Source organism: Notamacropus eugenii, chromosome 6 (genome assembly GCF_028372415.1).
Source record: "Notamacropus eugenii isolate mMacEug1 chromosome 6, mMacEug1.pri_v2, whole genome shotgun sequence".
Taxonomy (NCBI): Eukaryota; Metazoa; Chordata; class Mammalia; order Diprotodontia; family Macropodidae; genus Notamacropus; species Notamacropus eugenii.
Window position 1 is genome coordinate 194,267,166 of NC_092877.1, and position 14,822 is coordinate 194,281,987.

At 36.1% G+C, this 14,822-nt stretch overlaps 1 protein-coding gene across 14 annotated transcripts in view; it reads left to right on the forward strand.

The window, feature by feature from the left end:
- NSUN3 (NOP2/Sun RNA methyltransferase 3) overlaps positions 1-14,822 on the forward strand; it is a 75,611-nt gene that overhangs the window by 684 nt on the left and 60,105 nt on the right. For 3 of the 14 annotated variants that reach the window (XM_072621682.1, XM_072621683.1, XM_072621680.1), the window contains exons 1-4: positions 299-582; positions 3,549-3,892; positions 11,544-11,701; positions 12,740-12,861. In XM_072621682.1, the coding sequence (XP_072477783.1) occupies positions 422-582; positions 3,549-3,892; positions 11,544-11,701; positions 12,740-12,861 (785 nt within the window). In that variant the 5' untranslated portion in view covers positions 299-421. Of the gene's footprint in view, positions 1-297; positions 583-3,548; positions 3,893-11,543; positions 11,702-12,739; positions 12,862-13,993; positions 14,132-14,822 lie in introns of those variants that run through there. The other 11 variants (XM_072621673.1, XM_072621677.1, XM_072621672.1 and 8 more) reach the window with 8 other exon arrangements.

Genomic DNA, 14,822 nt, shown 5'->3' on the forward strand with positions numbered 1-14,822 from the left:
AGGAGTACCACACGTGCGGTTGTGCCGTGACCCGGGGTGAGGTGGGGTCAGCCTCGTCTGCAGAGATGACCGAGGGCTGACCCGTGGTCCGTCCGTGAGGTCCGTTCTGGCCTTAAGTTCTAGTCTCTTGTTACCCCTGAGAGCAGTGAGGCGGGCAGGGCAGGTGGGCAGCCGGCCTGGGCTGCAGGGGAAGCAGCCTCCCCCCGGAGTAGAGCCCCAGGCCACTGGAGGGAAATACGGCCCCCGCCCCTCCAAGGGTACTTCAGTTACTTTTGTGCTTTCGAAGCTTCATGGTGCCCCCGTCTGGGCAGCGAAATGGCCTTGGAGTCAGGAAGGCTCGGTTGGTGACCTGGGCGAGTCACTGCCTGCGAGTCATTGAAAACAGTTTATCAGTAGTTTATTTGCGTGTGTGTGTGTGAACATGAAACCATCCCGGTCTGCCTCAGTCATTCTCCTTGTGTCTCTGTCCCAGCTGAGACCGCGGTCAGGGAGGAAGCTCACCAAGCAGGTGTGTAGAGTTGTGCTGGATCACCTGGAGAAGGAGTACGGCAGAGAGCTGGGAGATGCATGGAGGACAGTGAGGTTGGTATGAACGTGAAAGGACCGGGGAGTTACAGTTGGGAGTGGAACTGAAGTGCTGTGCTTTGTCTTAAATGGATTAGGGAGATCTTGTAGAATAGTGACAACTGCCTAATTTAAAGTGTATTTTGAGTCATCTATTTCTAGGTGGATTTAGCTACTTGCTTTAATTCCTGCTGACACCAGGAATATTGAGCGGTTGACGGAATTAACGGGCTTAATAAACATTTTCATATTTTAAAGTGTCAAAGTATCATTTAATTCCCGAAAATACGAAATACTACCTAAAGACAATACCGTCTTGTGACTTTTTGTTTTTTAAGTTTCCCTTCAAGGGACTTCATCTTTTTTCTCTGTATCTCCGGCCTCCCTTCCCCCCCATCACTGCCTTTATTTCAAACTTCATTCCATCTAGGGAAAGATAACTACAAAACATTTTAAAAAGAATAGAACTATATAGGTAGCTGAAAGAAATCTTGTCATTTGTGAGTTTCATGATGACTTGCTTTTGTGCTGCTTGGAAAGTTCATGTCTGAATAGATGAACGTAATTGCTGCTGATGAGACCAAGGTCAGAGGTTTAAATCTCTGTGTTTGCCCATTAGTTTTCCACATAGGAAAAAACAAAGTATTGGAGAGAGCAGATTTTCAAAGATTTCAGGGTGAGGATAGGCAGGTCCCATGGCCTAAAATTCTACAAGGGAATTTAGCTTATGGATAAAATAATCTCAAGAAAGAAACTTTTACTACAGAACTTTTTAAGGAAATCCACTTTGAGACATAGGGAAATAACTGCTTGACTCAAATTTTAAAGAAAATATTCAAAAGGTAGAAGTAAGAATGTGTGATTGAGGATGAATGCAAAAAGTATGACATTTCCCTATTTAAGATGTTGGAAACATTGAGATAGAGAACAAACCAATCTTGTGGTGAATATTAAAGACAACAGAAAAGGCTTTTTAATGTTTGTGGCAAGGCAAATATCCCAAGAAGAGAAAGATTGGTCAGTGATATCCTATGTAGGAAAGGAGATGGGACTATGGAAGTTCTGTTTGGTTTTTGTTGTCTCATCACAGAGGAATGAACTTTAGATTAGGAAAAAGAAGTAAAATGGTTAACAGGGAAACAAAATCCAAGATTCAGTGAGATGTCAAGGGCATCTGCTACCCTAAATAAAATCTGAAACTGATTGACTTACCTCAACCCAAAGAGGAAGGATGAATGGATTAATGTTAGTGTGAAAGGATATTTATACAAGAGTGGTCTAGGGCTCTGTACTTGATCCTATTTTGATAAATAGTTTTCTTAATGATTTGGGTGAGTGCCAAGATGATATCTTTGTTAAAATTATGAATGATAGGATAGTAGGAGCAGTAGTTACTATGGGGATTGATAGCCCTCTATGTCAGAAGATTCTGGCAGACTAGACTAGTGATATCAAACCCAAATAGAAATGGGGGCCACTAAATCTTATATGAGGATCACTGTGGACCACATATTGACTTAGAAAATTACACGCCAACATTATCTATGTTCTACTTTATTAGCATGCATTTTGTCAAATATTACAATTACATCGTAGTCTGGCTTAGCACACTTCAGGTAGGGCTGTGTGTTTGAAACCTCTGAACTAGACCAAAAGGATAAAGCTGGTAAGGAAGGACTTAATAAGGATAAATTTGAAGTCCTACACTTCATTTTTTTTTAATCATCTATACAAATACTGGATAAGGAAGAGGTAGCTTGTAGCTGTCAGTGTCCTCGGGTTTTTAGTGAAATACAAGCTCAACATAAATCAACAATGTGACATGAAAACCAAAAATAAAACTAATCAAAATTTGGGATTCATTTATAGAAGCATGGAGAAGCAATGTGATGTAGTGGATAAAGAACTGGCCTCCAAATCAGAAAGACCTGAGTTCAAGTTTGCTACCTGATGAATATGGGCTATGTGATTTTGGGCAAGGCATTTAACCCTTAAATTTCCAGACAGCTGTCAAAGACTATAAGGTATAGAACAGTTACTGATGTACATTGATAGAGTTTCCTTATAAGGAGTTCCTTGTACTAATGAAATCACAGGTCTAAGAAAATAAAAATTGGAGTGAAATGTCCAGAATCATCAGTCAAACATTTACTAAGGACTTACTTAGAGCCTTCACACTTAAGTGCTGAGTGCATAAATAAAAAGTAAAAACAGCCCCCTGACTTCAAGAAACTTGTGTTCAGATAGAGATGGACAGTGGATAAAAATAAGGAATGAGGAGTCACATGCAGAATAGATGGAAGCTAACTTTACACAGGATTGCCTTCCTTGGTTGGTATGACACTGGAGCAGGTGATATTGAACTGAATCTTAAAGGATGCTAAGCATCTGACATTGGCAAAGAGAACATTATAGATTTAGGGAACAGTAAGAGATAGAGTGTCAGGTATGAAGGACAGCAGGTAGATCAGTATGGATGGATAGTAGAAAGCAATAGAATAAAAAAGATTAGAAAGTCAGGAAGGGGCCAAGTTATAAGGATCTTTAAATGACAAAAAAGACTTTTATGTCTGACTATGAAGTTATTAGGGAGACATTGGAATTAATTCATTGTTAGATTTCCATTATAGGGAGTCATTGTCGGTTGAGTTCAGGATGGCTTGGTATATGAGGAAATTTTTAAGTAGGGAGACAAATTAGAAGGCAGGAGTCCAGGCAAGATGTAATGAGGCCCTGAACAAGGGTGGTAGCCATGTTAGTGGAGAGAATGAATCATATTTGAGAGATGTGGTAGGAAAGAAATTACAAGATTTGGCAACTAATTACATATGAAGGTAAGTGAGAGAAGTCACAGAGGACACGGTGGCAGACACAAGTCGCTGAGAGAATGGTAATGTCCTGTATAGACAGTAATTTGTAATTAATAATTATTTTTAAAATCAATGTCTGTTAATCTTTTTCCTAATTTTTTTTTCTATTTCTAGGGATATCTTAACATCTCCAGCGTGCTGGCAACATGCAGTCCTTTTTAATAGATTCAACTATCCTTTTCAACTGGAGAAAGATTTATACCTGAAGAGATATCACATCCTTCTTCAAGGATATTTTCCCTACTGTCCTAAATCATTGATATGCTACATTAGTAGAATTCCTGGAAGAATACCTTCAGAGAGACATCAATTTGGTAAACTTAAAGGATATTATCTACTAAACGCTGCCTCCCTTCTCCCAGTGTTGGCTCTGGAATTACAAAATGGGGAAAGAATTTTGGATATGTGTGCTGCTCCTGGGGGTAAATCAGTAGCTCTTCTACAGTGTGCCTTTCCAGGTAAATTGTTTTCTTTTTAGTATGTATTAAGTTAGTGTGCCACATACAAAGGATAGTCAGTGTCTTAAAGATAGATTAAGTAGAAATTTGAGAGTAAATTTGAGTTGTGTAAAGCTTACTGAACTGTGTAACAGAGTGACTTGAAATCCTTCAACTAAGGAGAATAAGGTGAATCCCTTGTTTTTCCATGTGTGGAAACAAAAAACAGAAAGGAGGGTGTGTATTTGTATGTAATATACATGAATTATTTGCATAATATCTTAAAACATTGGTGCAAATGTTAACTGAATTTTAAAATTTTTTTTATCTTTCAAAAAAATGTACAATAGCCTCTGATGAAAACCTTAGTATTGTTGGCTTTCTGTGCTATGAGAGAAATTACCTATTTTAAAAATGAACATTTGTATGACAGGCATACCTGGAGATAAAGTAATAGTACTTTATAAAAAATATTTCTTTGACTCATTTCTGTATTCATTAGTATATTTTTTATACTGTACTAATCTTTACATATGTTACGGGGCACTATGTTACTTTTTAATATTAAAGGGAAGTTTTAGTGTTGAAAAGCATTTAGAGATCGAAGAGACAAATTGTCAGGATTAGTAATCATTTCACTATTAACTTATTTTTTTTAAAATACATTTTTATTCATATCTTTTGTTTTTACATTGCTTAAATTTTCCCTCTTTCTGGCAGTGGAATCTCTGAGCCAAGACATTTTACTCATTTTATTTTCATGGTTCCAAATTGCTTTACAGAAAGTTTACACTTATTCACAGTTTGATCAACAGTTTAATAGTGTGTTTATCTCTCCACAAGCACTTCAACATGATTATTCCTGTCTTTTTTCATCTTTGGCAGTTTGCAGGGTGTGAGGTGAAACATCAAGGTTTTTTTGTTTTGCATTATTTGGAGCGTTCTCTCATATAGTTTTTAATACTTAGCAATTCTTTTGAGAACTATTTGTGCATATCTTTTGGCCACTTATCTAGTGATCATGGCTTTGGGTCTTCTATATTTCTGTTGTTTATATAAATGGGAATTGAACTTATTGGTGAAATTTGATGCAAAGACTTTTTTTTTTCATATTGAGCTGCTTCCTTTCTTATCCTAGGTATATTAATTTTATTTGCAAAAGCCTTCCAATATTATGTAATCAGATTTTATCCTTGCAATTGTCTTTATCCCTTATTTGATTAAGACATCTCCAACTCATAGCTGTCAGAGGTATGTATCTGACCTCCTTCTCTTCTAATTTTTAATAGCATGAAAATTTTGTATTCTTGATATCCAGGTTGCATATCCACCAAATTTCAAATTCCGTTGAAAATTCATGTGGCTAGATCTCTAAGATATTGTTAGGTGTCTTATGTAAATAAATTTTTGTTACTCTTGTTGGCTATAGATTCTTTAAGGTATAAGTAAAGAAGTCTGTTAACTTTTTTCCAGGTTTAGAGGATTAATGTATATGTAGTGAGTTTTTCTCTAAATAGTAAACCTAGAAATATAAGTGAATGCATGCTTCTACTGAAAGTTTTCCTCCAAAATGTAGTTTAGCTGAAGGGCTTGAATTTAAAATGCAAAATGGATGCAAGTCACAATTGTCTAAGCAAAGCAGAAGTTCACAGTTGGGCTGTCATTGGATATGCAGCCCGTTAACGTACTTTCTCAGTGCCATAGATATGCCCTAAATTGAGACAAAGGCTTAGTAGCTTTGAATTATTGAAAGCTCTTCATTTAAAATGGATTTTTAATGGCAATTTTTATCACTTTGCCACTATTGCATAGTAAAACAAAGGTGTGTGATCTGATTTATTCAAAATGTAGTTGTCAGCTTATGGGTAAAAGATGTCTTTTGGAAGATGAAGAAAGTGGACTGTTTAAGACCAGATGGTTCTAAGCATCTAATAATTAACCCTAAACAATATTGCTAGAACAAGAATTCCATGTAGAAAAGTTTACACACTTAGCTTCCCTCTTTGAAAACAAAATAAAATAATACTTGCTACTATCATTGGTTTAATTTCTTACCTTGTGCTCACCCTTACAAAATCTTTAAGCATAAAATTTCCTTTGCACCTAATGAGAATATTTTGTAGTATTGGTATTATGAAATACAAAAGAAAGTAAGAGGTATATTCCTTGTATAACAAAAGAACAAACTGGAATTTTCTGAATCTTAAGTGGTCATTATCAGCATTTTTTTTAAGAAGTATGTTTTAGTTCTTGAAGGGATTTCAGGTATCATCTAATCTAATACATTTCAATTAATTGGTCAAACATACTAAATACTAGAGCCAGGGCTATACTAAGCCAGGTCAACTGATTCTTCATCCAATGATTTATCCATTTTAATACGTTACATCACTAATGTGTTTGTAGGGGAGAGCCAAGATGGTAGAGTAAAGGCAGGGACTTGCTTGAGCTTTTCCAAATTCCCTTTGAGACAGTGTAATTGCCTCAAAATGCATTCTGAAATTGCAGAACCAACAAGTGAAGCAATTTTTCAGCCCTACATAATGTAGAAGGCTAGTGTGAAAGGTCTGCCTCACTGGGATGAGGGAGTAATGCACTACGTGATGTAGACACAAAGGGTGATGTCATCAGCTAATTAGAGGAACATCTGATATTTTATCTGTCAGATCTGTGGGTGAAAGAAGAATTTATAACCCAACAAGAGATAGGGAAGAGTTTGAGATAGAAAATGGATAATTTGGTTACATTAAATTAAAATTTGTTTTGCACAAAAAAACTAATGCAGTCAAAATTGGAGGGAAAGCAGAAAACAGAAAAAAAATCACAGCAAATTTCTCTGGTAAAGACCTCATTTCTCAAATATTTACAGAATGGAGTTAAATTTAGAAGACTAGAAGTTATTCCCCAGTTGACAAATAGATATGAATAGGCAGTTTTCAGATGAAAAACTCAAAGCTATATATATAGTCTTAGGAAAAAATGTTTGAAATCACTTTTGATTTAGAAAAATGCATATTAAAAGAACTCTGAGGTACCACTTCATACCTATTAGATTGGCTAAAGTGAAGAAAAGGAAAATGATAAATGTTGGGAGAGGATATGTGAAAACTGAGACACTAATGCCTTGTTGATGGAGTTGTGAACTGATTCAACCACTCTGGAGATGAATTTGGAACCATGGCCAAAGGGCTATAAAACTGTTCATGCCCTTTGAGTATGGGTTTTAATCCATTCTGCTATCCATCTCCGTTTTATGAGAGAGTACATCCCATTCACATTCACAGTTATGATTACTATTTTTGTCTTTTCCTTCATCCTCTTTGCCCCCATTTAAGCTTTTAGTTCTCCTTTCTTCCTTCCTCTCCACAGTAGAGTTTTAATTTTTGACCACTGCCTCCCTCAGTCTTCCCTCCCTTCTTTCAGACCCTCTCCCTTTTACTCTTCTTTTTCCTTCCTACTTCTTTCCTCCCTTTTAATCTCCCCTCCCTTTTTTTCCTCTTTCTCCTCCTACTGCCTATAGAGCTAGTTAAATTTCTATACTTAACTGAGTTTATTGTACCCTCCTCCAGTCAGATGAGAGTAAATCTCAAACAATGCCAATCTCCCTCCCCTCTTTCCCTCTCTTGTAATATATTTTTGTGCCTCTTCCTATGATGTAATTTACCTTTTTCTACCTCCTTTTCACATCTCATTGGCTTTTTGAACCTCTTTTGTCAATTGAGTTAGCCTATTTTTAATTTCTTCAGCCTTTTTTTGGATTTCCTTTAGCAAGTTATTGACCCTTTTTTCATGATTTTTTTGCATCTCATTTCTTTTCCCAGTTTTTCCTCCACCTCTCTTACTTGATTTTCAAAATCCTTTTTGAGCTCTTGCATGGCCTGAGACCATTGAATATTTATTTTGGATGTTTGGGATACAGAAGCCTTGACTTTTATGTCTTTCCCTGATGGTAAGCATTGTTCTTCCTCATCAGAAAGGATGGGCGAAGATACCTGTTCAAAGTAACCTTCTATAGTCTTATTTTTTCCCTTTTTTGGGCATTTTTCCCAACCAGCTACTTGACTTTTGGGTCCTTTGTCAAGAGTAGGGTGTACTCTGGGAATCTGTAACATCTCAGTGCCTCCAGGGTAGCACAATCAGTCGTGTACTGGTCTGGGCACAGAGAGGGATTTTTGTGCCCAGAATCTTAGCAATTACCTCTCCACAGCCACCTGGTCTCCAATTCCACTGAGTCAACACTGGGGACTGATTTTCAGATAAGCTGGATGGGCAGGGCAACCATTCAGCGTGAGACAAAGACCAGCTCCCCTAGGGCCTCCACACAGGGCTGAGGCAAGAATCAGTTCCTCAGTGCCCCCAGGGTTTTTACGCTTCAACAATGGATCTGGCTGCTGTGCCTGCAATGTGACCTCTGTAGCGGTTGCCTAAGGCCAGAGCTGTGGAAGGACCTTCTCCCTTCCTGACCAGCTGAAAAAACCCTGTCACTGACAATTGGCACCTGTGGGTTGAAGGATCTGCAAACCTGCTGCTGCTGGGACTGGGGATTCTGCGACTGGAGATTCCGCCCCCAAGGGCTGTTGCGGCCAAGGCTGGACTGGGCTCTGCTCTGCGTCTGGTGCAACAGACGTTTCCCATGGGCCTTTCAGGTCATCCTGGGCTGGAAATCTCCTCCACTCTGTAGTTCTCCACTTCTGCTGCTCCAGAATTTGTTGAGAGTCCCTCTCTCCAGGTATTTTATGGGCTGTGTGGAGAGAGCCTCCGTATCTGTGTCTTTCTTCTCCACCATCTTGGCTCTGCCCCCCCAGAATGATTTTTTTTACTGGAGTTTGGGGGAGAGCTCAAGAAAGTCCCCGCTTTTACTCTTTCATCTTGGCTCCATCCCCTCTATTTTTTTTTCACAACATAATTAGCATGGGATTATGTGTCTTGCATGACTGCACATATATAACCTGTGTCAAATTGCTTGTCTTTTTAGGGAGAGAGAGAAGAAATTTGGAAACAACATTTTTAAAAAAGAATATCAAAAGTTGTTTTCCTACTGATTGGAATAAAACAAAATATCAGTAATTGAAATAAAAAAAATTATGGTAATTGTTTTGTTCTTATAAAATGTTATATTGAGTCTAGGTAGTTCAAAGTATCTAATTTTATTAAGATATTATTCCTGGGATATAGGATGGTATAATCATTTCTATTTTCAGAAATAGAAATTTCTATTTTCATAAATAAATATGTAAAACAGTCATAGAACTGGCCAAAGGTGCAAAGTACCTCACCTAAAATCACTGACAGAGCCAAAAATAAGATGGAATTGTCTTTTAGCTCCCTGCTTTTTTTGTTGAATTAATCTGATTCCTTTCTATTAAAAAACAAAACAAAACTAAGTTCTTCTCTAAGAAATTAAAACTGTGTAATTGCAGTGTGATCTCATGAGAGTTCTTTTTCCTTTTTTTATTCTTTGGAGATAAAATTTTAGGATTTAATTTATTGTAGTTAATTTAAGCAGTAAATTGACATAATGCATCAGATTGCCAAGTCTACACCCATTTCATTGGGATCGTACACAGTGCATATGTTCCCATACTCAGTTTGACATACGTACTATAAACAATAGAAAATAAATGCTTAATTTCATCAGTTAATTAACCCAAATGGGAAAAAAATAAACTAAGAAAATTTAAAAATAAAATGTGTACAGGTAGAATGACTTCTGTTTGGTATTTCAGCCTGCCATTTAAAGTGCCTCATTAACAAATCTTAACTAAAGCTATAATTTTAATGAAAATGCTTCTGATCATCAGTTGTAGCAGTTTATCTACTATATTACTATACATCTCAAGTAATAACTTGTTTAAAAATAAGCAGTATATTTAAAGTTGAAGTTTTTCTGAGAGAAAAATTTACATAGGAATAAGAACACCACTTGGTATTGAGAATACTTAGAGAGATCAGTCATTCAGTGATAATTTAGCACTTATTATGTGACTGACACTGTGGTGGGCACAGAGATGTGTTTAATAATAATTTATTAGAAGTTCTGAAGTCTTGATAGGTTTCTATCTCCCAAAGAACTAGATTGAATAAAGAGAAAAATGTGAGGAGTTATTTGAAAAGGGGGAAAAAACGTTCGTAGCTTTGTTTCTTTTGTATTTTTTCTCTTCATAATAATAATAATAATAATACTCAGAAGTAATAACTTGCCATCCTGATAGCTATAGTAATCTTTCATCTGTAATAGCATGAAAATTTTAACATTTATGTAAAATTATGCCTTTACTATATGTAAATGTGAAAAACTAGATTATGAGAGAAGAATTCACTGAGAAAAGAATTTTTCTTAAAGTCGTATATCTTCAACACTTAATCAGTGTATCTGTGATCTCAGTGATAGGGATTTTGCCTTCCATTGGTGCAGAGGCAACCTATCCATGCTTTTGTTTTGTTTTTTATTTTTATTGTTTTCCCTTTTTTCCCCCCTCATGCCAGTTGTTTTTCCTTAAACAGCTTCACACATTGAACTCCTCCTTGTAACAGAGAAAAGCATTTAGGAAATCCAAATGATGTAGCAGCCATATCTGATAGCTTAAGATCCCTAAGAGGAGTAAATGTTGTTGAGTCATCATTCTCCACGGCCATGACTGCATCATTCTTCTCCAAAGTTTGCTTTTTAGTGTTATTTTTTGTACTGCGCAAGAGAGAGACTTCACAGGGCTTGTTTTAGAGGGAAAAAAAGGTATACTTTTGTTGTCTTCATGTATTGTTTTTTTGCTTCTGTTTTCTTTGCATAATTCTTTCCATGTTTCAGGGAATTCCTCATATTTGTATTTCTTACAGTGCAATAATATTGTTACATTTATGTACGCTATTTGTTTAGTCATTTCCAAACTGATGGGTATCCATGTTGTTTTCGTTTTTTCTACCACAAAAGGCTGCTATCACTAGTTTGTTTTTACATTTAAGATCTTTTGTTCTGTCATTGATCTCCTTGCTGTATATGTTTAGAGGGTCTGAACACCTGAAGGACTTTACTTACATAATTCCAAACAATATTTTCTAGAATTATTGTGCTAGTTCATAATTTCACTAGTTATGCCTATCTTCCCACAGACCCTCCAAAATTAAATATATCCCTTTTTAATTTGGTGTGTTAGAGGGTAAACGTCAGTTATTTTTTTTTATTATAAATAAGCTTATAATTACTAGTTTGCATTTCTTACAATGTGGCATTATTTCATTATTTTCACGTACTAGAGTTTACTATGCAATTAATAGGTACCCACTTTGTTTCCATTTCTTTGCCAGAGCAAAAAGTGTTCCTGTGAATATATTGGTGTATGTATATCTGTCGTGTATCTCTATTTGTAATATTGCTGGTTTTTACTTTCTTGGTCTCTATGCCTAACAGTGAGACTATCATGGTCAAAGAGTTACAACAGTTGAGTCACTTCCTCCTGCCCCATAATTCCAAGTTATTTTCAGTTTGGTAGAACAATTTTAAGGATCCACCAATAATGTAGTTAGTTGTGACTTATGTTTTTATGCACAAAAAGGTCATTATATTGACACTGAAATCTTTTAGCATATTAAACAGTATAACTATAGTGCTTCATACAAAATGTGCATCGCAGAGTTAAAAGTTTCAATAACTATAATGTCTTGAATTCTTTTTTAGGTTATTTTCACTGTAATGAGTATGATACGCTGAGATCAAGGTGGTTGAAGCAGACACTAGAATCCTTCATCCCAAGACCCATGGCAAATATAATAAAAGTATCTGAATTAGATGGCAGAGAGATAGGAGATACTCAGCCAGAAATGTTTGACAAGGTAGTAGTATTGGGAAAACGAATTCCAGATATCGCTTACTATGTTTCCCCTCCTGCTTAAACTCCCTACACACACACACACACACACACACACACACACACACACACACACACACACACACACATCTCTTGTCTTTTTGTAGTACCTTGAGAAATTTTAATAAAATGAAAATAGAAGTATCTTTATTTGCAGTATTTTCATTTTTACAGTAGTCTTTATTTAATGTTCTATTTGGCTCAAGTGTTTGATACCATTGGGGTTGGGAGATTAAAGAGCCTTTTGTGTTTTCCATGTACTTAACTTTGAAAGACCAGATTTTATATAAATACACGTGTGTGTGTCTCTGTGTGTCTGTGTAGTTAGGCATAGTAGTGCACACCCATAATCCCAGCTATGGGGAGGTTGAGGTGAATCTCTTCAGCTTGGGAGTGATGAGCTTCAGTGATCAGTGCCTATTAGCTGTCCTCTCTCTCATGGGAGCAGCTGGCCACCAGCTTGCCCAGATGGCAAATTGGCTCAGGTCAAGAAGGGACATGGCAAAGTTCCCATCCCAATCTATAGTGGGGTTGGGCCTAAGGGCAGTCCCTATAATTCCAGCCTGGCCAAGACGGGAGACACAGTCTTTAAAAAAGAAAAAAAAGTACGTTTCTTTAATTCAGTGGTATTTTAAAATATTAGATCATGATAATTAAAGATTAAAAGGATTTCAAGAGACGAAAGAGAAACACACTGTTTTAAGAAAATTAAATGCTTAAAAAGGAGAAATAAAATAGAGATATTTTTAAAATGAATTACTCTTATGCGTTGTTTTACTCTAGGAAAAGGAATGGCAAATCTTATTAGTAATTCTTATCAAGGATCTCCAAACCTTTATTGTATGTGGAAAATGATTCTCAGAAAACAGATAGTAATAATAATAATAGCTTTTCATTTACATAGCACTTTGAAGTTTACAGATTGCCTTGCCTCTGTCATTTCAGGTTTTCTGTCATATATTTTCTGTATAATTTGGTATTGTCTTTTGTCTTTTTTTATCTTTAGGTGTTAGTTGATGCCCCATGTTCAAATGATCGAAGTTGGCTGTTCTCTTCTGATATCCAGAAGGCATCCTGTAGATTAAACCAAAGAAGGGAATTGCCTCTTATGCAGATAGAACTCCTAAGGTGAGGAATGGGAATACAGATGTTTAATATGTGTCAAAAAGTGGCACTGGCTTGTAGACCAGAGGTGTCAAACGTGCTTGCTACACTTCTTAGTGTGGTCTAAGCCATATTAAAATGGAACTGGAAAATATTTAACAAAATAAACAAAAATACACCAGAACATAGACAATGTTAATATATGGTTGATCCAGGGATCTTTGAGTGCAGTTTAGTGGTCCCATTTCTCTTTGAGTTTGATACCACTGCTCCAGACACCCTTCAGGAAAAGTTTTTGTTTACCCTTTGGGCATGTTTAAGCTGATACCATTTTGGGCTGTCAGAAAAATTTATCTTTTGGATACCACACACCTAGAATTCAGGAATTTTGTTTTGCTGTGCTACTCTTTCCCTACTGTGTCTATTATAGTACAGTAAAAGCAAAATATTGTCCATCAACAAGTGGTTATTTAGCACTTGCTTATATGTGAGGCATGCTAAGAGCTATGTGTACAAATACAAAGAATGAAATAATCTCTACTTTTAGGGAATTTATATTCAGACAAATGTGCATACATACATACATACATACATATATATACACACACACATACGTATATATATATGTATACACATACACATGATAAATGTAAAGAGAATAAATACACTCGCAATCACAGTTGGGGGAAATTATCAGAAAAGTCTGTTTCTAGTAGAGAAACTATTTTACTGTGCTGTTAGGTAATTTTGGAATATCAGTCATTGAAAAGTAGGTAGTTTAGTTATGTTGTCTCATGTCTCAGTTCAGATTAAATAGAATTTGAGTTGTTTGCTTAGTTTCTTCTAAGTTCTCGCTGTTTTAAACACTCCCCTTTCATTTCCCTCCTCTCCTGGGCTCTGTCCTTCAGAATCTTTTCACCTTCATTGCTTCATTTTCACCTAAGGCATGAGATGGTGATCTCCACTCCTTTGTCAGTAGGAAATCATTATCCTAGGCCCTGGATAGCCCTTCAGTTTCAAGTAGAACCTTCTTTTTTTTCTTTTCCACCAAACCACCTTGGTCATATCACCGGAGCTTGTCCACAGAGTTTCTCTGAGAGTTTCACCTTAGCTGCCCCTAATGTTTTACTATTTTTATTTTTCTTGCCTCCTACAGTTTCTCTTCAACTCTTCATTTTTTTTAAAAGTATATATAAAGACAGCTCAGTAGAACACTGGCCCTGGAGTGAGGATGACTTGAGTTCAAATCCAACTTCAGACACTTGACACGTACTAGCTGTGTGATCTGGACAAGTCACTTAACCCTGATTGCCTCACAGAATATATAAATAAAATATGAAAATGCTTCCTTAAAAAAAGATTTTTAAAAAAGTGTATATATATACATATATATGTATACATATATATACATACACATGTGTATATACATATATGTGTGTATACATATATATGTATCCATATATATCCATATATATGGATATACAATTTTTCCCCAATTACATGTAAAGACAATTTTGACATTCATTTCTGTACAATTTTGAGTTTCAAATTTTCTCCCACCCTCCTTCACCCCCCCAGGATGTTAAGCAATTTAATATGCTATATATGTTCAGTCATGTAAAACATATTACCATATTAGTCATGTGGTGAAAGAAGACACAGACCCAAATTTGAAAAAACAACCTGAATAAAAATACAGAAAGTGAAGAATGGTGTGCTCTTATCTGCATTTAGACTCCGTCAGTTCTTTCCCTAGAGGTGAATAGCATTTTTCATTATGAGTCCTTTGGAATCGTCTTAGATCGTTGTATTGCTGAGAGTAGTTAAATCATTGACAACTGATCATCATATAATATTGTTGTTAACTCTATACAGTGTTCTGGTTCTGCTCACTCATTTTGCTTGAATTCATATATAAGTTGTTCCAGTTTTTTTCTGAAATCAGCCTGCTCATCGTTTCTTATAGCACAGTAAATTCCATTACA